Source organism: Pelophylax lessonae, assembly GCF_965119305.1.
Source record: "Pelophylax lessonae genome assembly, chromosome: 1".
Taxonomy (NCBI): domain Eukaryota; kingdom Metazoa; phylum Chordata; class Amphibia; order Anura; family Ranidae; genus Pelophylax; species Pelophylax lessonae.
This window is the reverse complement of record NC_138768.1, coordinates 523,640,763-523,653,842: the sequence shown is the minus strand read 5'-3', so window position 1 is coordinate 523,653,842 and position 13,080 is coordinate 523,640,763. Positions and strand designations below refer to the sequence as shown.

Below are 13,080 nucleotides of genomic sequence, written 5' to 3'. Positions count from 1 at the left end.
CCTGCTGCTGACTTCTCATGGCTCTCTCCTTGAGACATATATTTTCTTATTGTTCCTGGACTTGTGCTTATTTTGGGCAACTTTATTGCTCCACTTGTTTTTGCCGCTGTACCCTTCATTTTTATTACTAACCTTGCTTTCTTTTCCCCTTTTCACCTTTTAAGCATCTTCTCCTGCCACACATCTCTCTCTCTTCCGCTGTATCTTATGGCTTTTTAGTGCCCTCTTCTTTGCTTCTTATAATATATAGGACCACTTTTGACTTTTAGTCTTGTTTTGCCATTCCACTGTATTGTCTAGTATCCTCTTTTCCTCCCCTCTCCCCACTGAACCGCCGTTCCAAACAGTCCTCCTGCAGTTTTAGGGGGAGGGGGGGAATAGTCCCAACCTCAGAGTTACAGCTATTATGGAGCAACAGCTATTATGAGGATGTAAAAAAAAAAAAAAAAGGAGATTAAGAAGAAAGAGTGTAATTCATTATTCCAATGCTGTAATAAGGTCATCTGGCTTTTCCTCCTGTCTCCCTTTATTTTATTCAATATAGTCTTTATTGTTGAACTCCAAGAAAGATAGTATGGGTCCAATATCTCTCTCTCTGTGTGGCAGGTTTAATACTCAAAAGATGTTCATGGCTCTCGGAAGTTCCTTTGTCCTCTTCATGAGCAGACTGGCGGTTGCCTTTAGATCCCTGTGAGCCATCCTTTCCGATGTCCTGGTCTCCTTTTCCGGCAGCTGAACCTGCTGCACTAGCCACTCACTGCGGGGACTCTCCAAGTGCAGCCGATCCCGACTGCCCGTCTCTCTCTAGCTTGCTCCCGGGTATGGCTGGGGGATATGGCTCCTCTCAGCCACGCCGGCTCCACTAGATCTCTCCTCTCGAACGTCAGTTTTAGGGGTTCTGAATTGAGGGACAGGGATTACCGGGGGATTACAGTAGGGTTACAGGGTATAGCATGCCCCTTTGCATAATCCGGGTGGGAGTTCCTGGTGCTTCTAACCCGAAACTCCTGAGCAGCGCCATGAACAGGCTCCTACCCCTCCCGACCAGCTGTACTAATACTTGATTAATGACAATACATAATTTAAAATCCTCCAGAAATGTAATGGAACGGAAAATTACTTATAGAGTTATATCACTGCACTGTCTTAACGTATCACAAATCTCAAAGGTAGGGGGCGTAAGTATAAAAGTACATGTACTGTATAGACAAAACTTATTTTTAGCTATAAATAATGTGGTGAGAGGTTAAGAAACAATGCAATGCTTTTAATATTGGGACACTATTCTGGTGGCAGATGTCTAAAAAGTACATTTCCTCTCACTTTGTAGAAAAGTTCTCTTACTCCCTAATACATCTTTTGAAAAAGATATAAAGGGAAATCTTCCCAAAGGACAAAGATAGCAGTTGATAAAATAGCAGGGGTTTTAACAAAAATAGTTTTGTGTGTATACAGTATATATATATATATATATATATATATATATATACACACACACACACCTGTATATATTTATAATCTTTAAAGCTAAGACACTGAATAAAATACAGATTTTACATTACATTTTACGATGTGTATTACTAAAATCCGCCATATTTTATTACTTTTTTTTTGCTCAATCGGTGAGCTGCCTGAAAAGAAAATAAGCTGATTCCCCCATCTACACATTCTACCTGAGCTATTGGATTGTGACAGAGTGAAAACTTCCCCACCATCAGAATACATTGATTAGTGATGCTGGCTATAGCCAATGGCACTGATCAAATGTAAAAATGTAGGTGCCCCTCAAGCTCCAAAGGGTCATAGTCCATTGTGAACTGCTGGGAGTGCCTGCCGGGAACTAAGCTTGTCTCGACTCCGGACGTCAACATGTAGTGAAGAACATATCCCTTGAGCTGCACATCGCTGCAACTCTACTACGAAAGAGTATGTGGCAGTCTCAGCCTGGACTCCAGCCAAGCCATGCCCCCAACAAGTTTTGCTTCAGCCCCCTGAGCTAAGTCAGCGGCACTGATTGTTTTGCCTAAACCCAACAGGCTGGTTGTACACAAGTCGAGTGATAGATTGACGTGTGCAACTAGCCTGCCCTTACATGGATCGAAATTTGGCAGGCCCCTGCTGGACCGGTTGAATTTCAACCCATGTATGGCCAGTGATACAAAACAATATTCTCTATCTCCAAAAACAATTCTTACACATCCACTACTTTATGACCCTAAATTTATTTTTTAATGGAAAGTTTTTTTTCTGCCTCCTTGAAATGCCCTTTGTGAGATCTTGAACCTCTCCTTCTCCCTCTCACTTTCCTTTGTTTGGAATGAGTAGTGCACATGACTGCAACTAATGTGCACTGCTTCATTTACACTACAAATCCCTTAGTTCACAGTCCCTAATTCATTTTGGGAGTGAGCAAGAGAGGGTAGCTATGTTCCTAAATACTGTGGGACTATGGAAAATGAACATAGCCAAATCACAGCAGCAAAATAAGGAATTTGGGGGCTTAGAGGTGGCTGGGGGAAATAGAAGGGACTTTCTGAGTTAAGAATACATACTTGAATAGAGTTGTTGTTTTTTTTTTTTAAATCCGAGTTTATTGTCACTTTATATGCTAAGCTAATTATTGAGTGAATCTGTGACTAGAAAGGGATATTTTTCAAAATTACATGTTGGGATCCGTAATTTAAACAAGTAACATTTCTATCTATTTTACCTGTAATAAAAGGACAGGTCATTTTCAGTTCAGTAAAGCAATTTGTACATGAGATGACACTTGCCAATCCAGCCGTTTTTGGCCAGATCCCAGGGGGAATGCTCAACGTGACAGGTTAGGAAAACTTTTATGATAGATATTATTTCCCCAGTGACAAGTGGCACAAGCAACATCTGGCTGCTCCTCTCTCTGCTGTCCCGCTCCCCTCTCCACTAACATAAAAAGGTATATAGGGCTGAGTGTACATATTTATGCTGCTCTATGTAGTGCCCTACAGAGTGTTTAGCCTGATGGCAGCTGGATAATGCCTACATGCCTAATGTTTATGTTCACCCCAAGTGATTGCAATTCCAATTTTATGTACAAACCCTCCACTAAATCAACCTGAATGGCAACACAGCCTACGTGATGGGAGCTACAACATTTTTCCTGGCTCCGATTTACTCAGAGGTGACAGCCTGAAGTGGAAGAATAACTACATACAACAACTAACATTTATGTCTAAATTGGACCTATATAAGGATGCAAGACAGGGACCTTAGATTGTAAGCTCCTCGAGGACAGGGACAGATGTAAATGTAGAATATGTAAAAGAATGCATTCATTTATTGAATAATAAAAAATATTATTAAATAAATAAAATAATACATTGAATAAATAAAATAAAAATAATGTTTTTCACACATAAGGTTGTAGTTTTTCTAAAAGGTTTATGCCTTCCTCTTTCTCACACACATATAGGGTGTATATATACAGTTGTGTTCATAAGTTTACATACCCGGGCAGAATTTATGATTTCTTGGCCATTTTTCAAAGAATATGAATGATAACACAAAAACTTTTCTTTCACTCTTGGTTAGTGTTTGGCTGAAGCCATTTATTATCAATCAACTGTATAGTGTTGATCCTACGAGCTAAACAGGTCTAGTACTTTTTTATGGGAATTGCAGCGAGCACAGCACTTTCTCTTAAGTGTATATGATTGAATAAAAATTAAATAATGCCGCGCAATATAAAGTGCTCCAAATAATATATATATGTGCAAAATACAATCAGTAATAAATGTAAGTATAATTAATAAATATTTAAATAACAATCAATTATATCATTGTAATCAACAATTAAATAAGTGATTATATGAAAACTTAGAAATTGGTGAAATATTGGTGAAAATATTTAAAAATATGTTCAAATGTATAAACATATTTCAAATAAAATTGTGAAAAAGGTGCCAGATGGTAATCTTCTGTAATGGAAATTGCACTTCCCAAAGATTTCTATATATAGTCCACTATAAAGTGATAAAATAGTACATCCAGTGACAGCCTCGGTGGTGACCTTCACCGCAACAACCTATGTGTCTGGGTCCTCACCTTCACTCCTGTGACTTAGCAATTAAGCAGCGGTCTTATAGCGCAGATTACCCTTTCAGGGTCGCCTTTCCCGAAGTAGTTGGTGTATCAGCCCCTCAAAAGAGCGTTTCACTCTGGTTAACTTCCCTCATAGTACCATACGGTGTCACATAGAAAGAAAGGGGGACTCCAACAGTGCTTATATCTTTTTATAAACAATATTTTATTTAGAAAAGTATTGTACTCACATTTAGTGGGTGCTTAAAGTGCACCAAGCATAAAACAACCTTAGTAGCAATCCCTAGTAATTGTATGTGATGGCAATCGGGTGGAAATGGAGATCTTCTGTACGTAGCTCCTTCACTTCCTGGTTTAGACAGAGACACTGTCCGGGCCCCTCCCCCACACGTACGACACAGGGTCAACGTGTCTTCCAAGGGGGATATGATAGGAAGGCGCCGTTTAGCTTATTTTATAGGGGGCTAGTCAGTATAGGAACGTCCTGCTCCTCCTCTATCTCCCTGACTTGTATGCTAGTAAACTGCCTACCCCTCCCCTCACTCAGTATTGGCTGGGCCGCCTGGAATGTTTGTGCCGGTTGTCATGGTACCATCGTTTTACCATGGTATACGTGCTGATTGAAATGGCTACTCCTCCCTTCACTCGGTATTGGTTGGGCCGCCTGTAATGTTTGTGTCAGTTGTCATAGTGACGCCCCGTCAGCGCAGTATACGTGCTGGGTGACTTGGCTTGTCCTCCCCTCACTATTCATTAAAATAGCAAGACGCTGTGAGAACACTGTGTTTCCGCGGCATGCATGCTGATTGGATGAGTTGGCCCTACCCTCCATTTACACTGGCTAAGGGCTCCTCCGAATGTCTATCATGATCACTATGGCGACAGGCAACACTTTCTGGTATTATATGCCCAGCCACATCTAGTAGGGGGCTTAGAAGACAACGGGGAAATCATGTAAACATTTACATACAGGCAGCCCTTGTGTTAATAATGCCTCCCCCAAAAAAGAGGGTTTGATAATGTAAGTGTTGGGGCAAACACTGAGTGGGAAGATAAAAACTAAAAGATATAGATAATCCATATTCACAATAGTAGCATAAAAAGATGCATAAATAAGTAGCCCAATATATAAATGCCGGACGGTTAAGATAACCATTGCCACCTCTTATTGTGTTTACTCTTTTTAAATCATAATGACAACAGAAACTACCCAAATTACTCTGATCAAAAGTTTACATACCCCAGTTCTTAATACCGTGTATTGCCCCCTTTAACATCAATGACAGCTTGAAGTCTTTTGTGGGTTTAGTGGATGACGCTCTTTATCTTCTCAGATGGTAAAGCTGCCCATTCTTCCTGGCAAAAAGCCTCCAGTTCATGTAAGTTCTTGGGCTGTCTTGCATGAACTGCACATTTGAGATCTCCCCAGAGTGGCTCAATGATATTGAGGTCAGGAGACTGAGATGGCCAATCAAGAACCTTCACTTTATTCTGCTGTAGCCAATGACAGGTTGACTTGGCCTTGTGTTAATGGATTATTATCATAATGGAATGTCCAAGTACGTCCCATGCGCAGCTTCCCGGCTGATGAATACAAATTTTCCTTCAGTATTTTTTGATAACATACTGCCTTCATCTTGCCATCAATTCTGACCAAATTTCCTGTGCCTTTGTAGCTCACACATCCCCAAAACATCAGTGATCCACCTCCGTGTTTCACAGTAGGAATGGTGTACCTTTCACCATAGGCCTTGTTGACTTCTCTCCAAATGTAGCGTTTATAGTTGTGGCCAAAAAGCTCAATTTTGGTCTGATCACTCCTAATGACTTCGTGCCAGACGGTTTGAGCCTTGTCTCTGTGCTGTTTGGCGTATTGTAAGTGGGATACTTTGTGGCATTTAAATAGTAATTGATTTCTTCTGGCAACTCCCCCATGCAGCCCATCTTTCTTCAATTGCCTCCTTATTGTACATCTTGAAACAGCCACACCACATGTGTTCAGAGAGTCCTGTATTTCACCTGAAGTTATTTGTGGGTTTTTCTTTGCATCCCGAACAATTTGACTATTAGTTGTGGCTAAAATTTTAGTTGGTCTACCTGACCGTGGTTTGGTTTCAACAGAACCCCTAATTTTCCACTTCTTGATTAGAGTTTGAACACTAATTGGCATTCTCAACTCCTTGGATATCTTTTTATATCCCTTTACTGTTTTATACAGTTCAACTACCTTTTCCCGCAGATCCTTTGACAACTCTTTTGCTTTCCCCATGACTCAGATCCAGAAATGTCAGTGCGGTACTGAATGAAAGATGCAAGGGTCTGTCAGGAGTCCAGAAACTCATTTGACCTTTTATACAGACACACACACTAATTACAAGCAAACAGATCACAGGTGAGGATGGTTACCTTTAATAGCCATTCAAACCCCTTTGAGTCGACTTGTGTGCATGTTATTAGGCCAAAATCACTAGGGTATATAAACTTTTGATCAGGGTCATTTGGGTAGTTTCTGTTGTCATTACGATTTAAAAAGAGTAAACACAGTTGATTGATAATAAATGGCTTCAGCCAAACACTAACCAAGAGAGAAAGAAAAGTTTTTGTGTTATCATTAATATTCTCGGAAAAATGGCCAAGAAATCATAAATTCTGCCAAGGTATGTAAACTTATGAGAACAACTGAATATATATATATATATATATATATATACATATATATATATATATATATATATATATATATATATATATACAGTATCTCACAAAAGTGAGTACACCCCCTCACATTGTTGTAAATATTTTATTATATCTTTTCATGTGACAACACTGCAGAAATTACACTTTGCTACAATGTTAAGTAGTAAGTGTATAGCTTGTATAACAGTGTAAATTTGCTGTCCCCTTAAAATAACTCAAAACACAGCCATTAATGTGTAAACCACTGGTAACAAAAGTGAGTATACCCCATAGTGGAAATGTCCTAATTTGGCCCAAAGTGTCAATATTTTGTGTGGCCACCATTTTTTTCAAGCACGGCCTTAACCCTCTTGGGCATGAAGTTCACCAGAGATTTACAGGTTGCCACTGGAGTCCTTTTCTTCTCCTCCATGATGACATCACGGAGCTGGTGGATGTTAGAGACCTTGCGCTCCTCCACCTTCTGCTTGAGGATGCCCCACAGATGCTCAATAGGGTTTAGATCTGAAGACATGCTTGGCCAGTCCATCACCTTTACCCTCAGTTTCTTTAGCAAGGCAGTGGTCATCTTGGAGGTGTGTTTGGGGTCGTTATCATGTTGAAACACTGCCCTGCGGACCAATCTCCGAAGGGAGGGGATCATGCTCTGCTTCAGTATGTCAACGTACATGCTGGTATTCATGCATCCCTGAATGAACTGTAGCTCCCCAGTGCCGGCAGCACTCATGCAGCCCCACACCATGACACTCCCACCACCATGCTTGACTGTAGGCAAGACACACTTGTCTTTGTACTCCTCACCTGGTTGCCACCACACACGCTTGACACCATCTGAACCAAATAAATGTATCTTGGTCTCATCAGACCACAGGACACGGCCCTTAGTCTGCTTGTCTTCAGCAAACTGTTTCCGGGCTTCATCTTTAGAAGAGTCTTCCTTCTGGGATGAAAGCCTTGCAGACCAATTTGATGCAGTGTGCGGCGTATGGTCTGAGCACTTACAGGCTGACCCCCCAATCTTCAACCTCTGCAGCAATGCTGGCAGCACTCATATGTTTATTTCCCAAAGACACCCTCTGGATATGACGCTGAACACGTGCACTCAACGTCTTTGGTCAACCATAGCAAGGCCTGTTCTGAGTGGAACCTGTCCTGTAAAAACACTGTATGGTCTTGGCCACCATACTGTAGCTCAGTTTCAGGGTATTGGCAATCTTCTTATAGCCTAGGCCATCTGTATGTAGAGCAACAATTATTTTTTTCAGATCCTTCAGATCCTCAGAGAGTTCTTTGCCATGAGGTGCCATGTTGAACTTCCAGTGACCAGCATGAGAGAGAGCGATAACACTAAATTTAACACACCTGCTCCCCATTCACACATGAGACCTTGCAACACTAACGAGTCACATTACACCAAGGAAGAAAAATGGCTAACTGGGCCCAATTTGGACATTTTCACTTAGGGGTGTACTCACTTTTGTTGCCAGCGGTTTAGACATTATTGGCTGTGTGTTGAGTTATTTTGAGGGGACAGCAAATTTACACTGCTATACAAGCTGTACACTCACTACTTTACATTGTAGCAAAGTGTCATTTCTTCAGTGTTGTCACATGAAAAGATAAAATAAAATTATTTATCCCAGTCTTAGCCCGTAGGGTTCAATATTGAGTTGGCTTACCCTTTGCAGCTATACAAGCTTCAACTCTTCTGGAAAGGCAGTCCACAAGGTTTAGGAGCGTGTCTTTGGGAATGTTTGACCATTCTTCCAGAAGCGCATTTGTGAGGTTAGGCACTGATGTTGGAGAGAAGGCCTGGCTCACTGGGTTGAGGTCAGGACTCTGTGCAGGCTCAGCTTATGGTTAACTCACTACATAAAGCTTACAGTTTAAAGTGGTATTAAACCTGAAAGCAAATATTTGTTATATTGCAGCTTACTAATTCTTAGATGTGGTAATTCCATTAGTTTTCTTTTTTAGGCTTTCTTTCCCTTATTTTTACCTGGTGATCTGGCCAGTAAGTCTGTCGTTTTTCAGAAGAACAAGCTCTCTTGTAGATGTAGCAGTTAGAGGGATGAGCTCAAATGTTTACCACTGACAGGGGTGTTTATAATTTTCAGCTTTTATTTATTTATGTAAAACCTTTATCCCAAAAGAGAAAAAAACTGTTGAGCTGGAGCTGTGAGTGGGGTTTGTTAGTGTATCTAAGGCAGGCCATAGACAGCTCAAATGATGAATCAAAGCTGAATTTCTTTTCAGCAATGGGCAGGCTGGTTATACTGAAGTCGATCTATCGATTGACTTTGCTACAACCAGCCTGTTGAGATTTTCCTGTGTGATCACTGCTGGCGGCAATAGCCATTAGTAGTGGTCATTACATTCCTACTGTGGGGAAACCTTGCTCTGTCAGAATACAATAGCACAGCAGGAGAATTTCACCCAGGAAGGGTTGAAGGATAGAAAATTGCATATGGCTTGCCTAAGTCTGCTAGTACATATAACATCCCCCCCCCCCCCCCAAACAAAAAATAATGCAATGCAACTATCTCCTGCTCTCTGAGAGGTGACAGTCTGACCAACTTGAGCCACACACATGCGGCTACCAGAGACCTTACCCTTGGCTTCTCCTGGATGCTTCAGCCTTGCAGCCCCTTCAAGACCAGGGTAGTCTGGCACCACTGCAATCAAAAGACCAACACAAGAGCACACCGGCCTAGTGCATTATCCTCCAAAAAGGCTTTATTAGATAAAGAGATAAAAATCCTCACAAACGTGTTCTTGGTATGTGCATAACAAAATGATATGTTGCAGTCCGCGTCAGAAACTGAACATATACCGTCCTCAAAGGCTTGAAATGGCTTACACGTTTCAAGGCCTAACCTCTTCCTTAGAGCCTAGGAAGAGGTTAGGCCTCGAAACGCGTAAGCGTTTCAAGCCTTTGAGGATGGGATATCTTCTGTTTTGATGCAAATGGCAACATATTTTGTTATGCACATACCAAGAACTCGTGTGTGGGTATTTTTATCTCTTTATCTAATAAAGCCTTTATGGAGGAGAATGCGCTAGGCTGGTGTGCCCTTGTGTTTGCCTTTCGACTGCAGATTCCCCTCCCCCCAAACTGACATAGCTGCTGTCTGCTGTGTCCCACATTGATCCTTCATCCAGAATGGGGGCACTCTAATACACGAGCTATGTTACTGACCAAATCATCAGGTGAAAACAGAGGAGGGAAAAGCCTAAAAATCTAATGATTGGTATGCTGCAATATATCACATTTTTGGTTTAATATCGCTTTAAAATATGTTTAGTAAACATATGCGATACCAGTACATTTTCCCATGTCTGTCTCTTTATAAACTCTTCAAGTATAGAATAACATATTCTTTGTCTGCCAAAAATCCAATGAGGACTTGTTATATTGAACTGATAACACTGCTTCTGCTCCCATGCTGGACTACACAACACCATCCTTGTATTATAGAGATGGGTGGGGGGGATTCTGTAGTCTAGCAGGGAAGAACTCTGAGATTTTAGTGCAGCAGTGGCACTGTGTTTTCAGCTCACTACCAAAAGTTAACAGATCACTGGATGTCTGGCAGATCAACAAGTTTTTCTTCTGTACTTGCAGCATTTAAAAAGAGACATAACAATATTGCAGAGAAGTAATCAATTAACTTTCTTTTTTTGGGCAACTATACCCTTTAAGGGTTGAATTTAGGGATTCTAATAAAGATTTATGTTAGTCACTAACTAATCCTGTCATTAGAGAAGAACTGAAACAACCATTGCTCGCTATCTTGTGAAAATGTTACCTGCCTGGCTTTCAATGGCTTTAATACTTTCTGAATCAGTGACCCAGTAAAAGTACTCACATTGCTGATTTCAGGTCAGTAACTCAAAGCTCTGAAGCCAAAGGTTAAAATAACAGATAGGTTTACTTCACTGCTACCCCCATATCAGTCAACTAACCAATCAATCAATTCTGTCACAATGAAGAAGATTGAATCACATGCTCTCTTCACTGGGTATTTCTCCTCTCTGGGTGATCAAACAGAGTGGTAGGGAAGTGAAGATAGAAAGATGCAGGTTAGAAAGGAAGAACTAAAAGTGGAACTTCACCCAAAAAGGGAAATTCTGCTTCCTTGTATACTCCCCCCCCCCCCACACACACACACACACTTTAATTATTGGAAGTTTTTTTTTGGAGGGGGAGGATAAGGGGAGCGAGTACCTGGTTTTGCCCCCCCCCCCCACCTCCTTTCCCTGACACACCACAGGTCCCAGAAGACTGCGGGACCATTCCCAAAGCGGCTCAAGCATGCAGTGGGAGCTGGCTGTGACGTTTCCCTTACTTAAGATGCCGGCGCTTGTGCCCGAAGCCAACTGAAAAATCAGCTCAGGTGAGGACAACACTGGATTGCTGGACAGGTAAGTGTCCTTATATTAAAATTCAGCAGCTACAGTAGGGCTGGGCGATATGGCTGAAAACTGTATCACGATATCAGTGTTTCATATCGGTCGATATCGATAATTATTGATATTTTTTATTACCCATTTAAAATAAGGACCCTAGGGTGAGAATGCAGGGCGGCGGGCATGGTACAGGAGAATGCAGGGTGACTGGCATGGTGCAGGAGAATGCAGGGTACTGGCATGATGCAGGAGAATGCAGGGTACTGGCATGGTGCAGGATAATGCAGGGCACTGGCATGGTGCAGGAGAATGCAGGGTGACTGGCATGGTGCAGGAGAATGCAGGGCACTGGCATGATGCAGGAGAATGCAGGGTACTGGCATGGTGCAGGAGAATGCAGGGTACTGGCATGGTGCAGGAGAATGCAGGGTACTGGCATGGTGCAGGATAATGCAGGGCACTGGCATGGTGCAGGAGAATGCAGGGCACTGGCATGGTACAGGAGAATGCAGGGTACTGGCATGGTGCAGGATAATGCAGGGTACTTGCATGGTACAGGAGAATGCAGGGTACTGGCATGGTGCAGGATAATGCAGGGTACTGGCATGGTACAGGAGAATGCAGGGTACTGGCATGGTACAGGAGAATGCAGGGTACTGGCATGGTGCAGGAGAATGCAGGGTACTGGCATGGTGCAGGAGAATGCAGGGTACTGGCATGGTGCAGGAGAATGCAGGGTACTGGCATGGTGCAGGAGAATGCAGGGTACTGGCATGGTGCAGGATAATGCAGGGTACTGGCATGGTGCAGGATAATGCAGGGTACTGGCATGGTACAAGAGGATCCGGGGTTGTGGGCATACTACAGGAGATGCAGTGCTGTGGGCATGGTACAGGTAGACCATGCCCGCAGCACTGCATCCCTTGTAGTGTGCCCGCAGCCCTGCATAATGGCAGGTAGTGAAGCTGTTTCACTTACCTGTTCCAGAGGCGCCTTCATTTTAAAAATGGCGCCGCCCGGCGCCGCCACGTCATTGCGCACGCGCCGCCGCCGCTCGTGTAACTTCGGCTATTCCCGGCCTCTCCCGAGCGGCGGGGGCGCGTGCGCAGTGACGTGTATGCGACGGGCGGCGCCATTTTTAAAGCTTAAACCCGTCAGAGCGTTTATCGTTCACAGTGTTGTATTGCTATCGATCCCCCGACTATCGCGATACATATCGGTATCGCTTTATCGCCCAGCCCGTCTTTAAGTGAACTTGTTCCTGTGCCCTGCATGGGTTCAGCTGGGATAGGTTTAACTTATATGAATGTAGATCGTGAGCATAGGAGCACACATTTTAGTTCACACCTTATAATACTATAATTTTGGTTGGGATCCAGCTCCAAAAGCCAATGTAACTCAATTTTCTAGTTCCGGTCAGAATATAAAAGTTAAAACCTGCTTAAAACCAGCTGTCAACAGCCATATTTTCCCCATTACTCTTGTTTCACCATTAAACAAACTTAGAACATTCAGAAGATATGAGTCAGGGAGAAGTTTTACTACAATGAAATCAGAAATTACCTCATATATCTTTCCAGCTAAAGTGCAAGACTTTGGAAGGCACTCAGGACAACACTTTCCAGGAACAACAGCCAAAATTTCATCCTAAAAATATAATTATACGTTTTACCTTTCAGCTACAGAAAGGAAGAGATGCAGACAAAAACACTTTTTCAATCAGCAACTGACTATCAGGCTTGTGTAGACAGGTTTGGAGTGACATACTTCTTTTACTACACACAGACATGATGGGAGGCCCAGCAAATTCCAAGCACCTCCTGTAATCCCTATCACCTTTTAACAGCTTTTTACAACACAAAGGTCTCTCAGTATCACTAAGCCACTAGGTGA

General features: G+C 42.4%; 1 protein-coding gene across 1 annotated transcript in view; it reads right to left on the bottom strand.

The window, feature by feature from the left end:
* Positions 1 to 13,080, bottom strand: part of FRAS1 (Fraser extracellular matrix complex subunit 1) — an 843,167-nt gene that overhangs the window by 564,139 nt on the left and 265,948 nt on the right. The window contains exon 7 of the mRNA XM_082266873.1: positions 12,751 to 12,834. Coding sequence (XP_082122999.1) covers positions 12,751 to 12,834 — 84 coding nt within the window. The remainder of the gene's footprint in view (positions 1 to 12,750; positions 12,835 to 13,080) is intronic.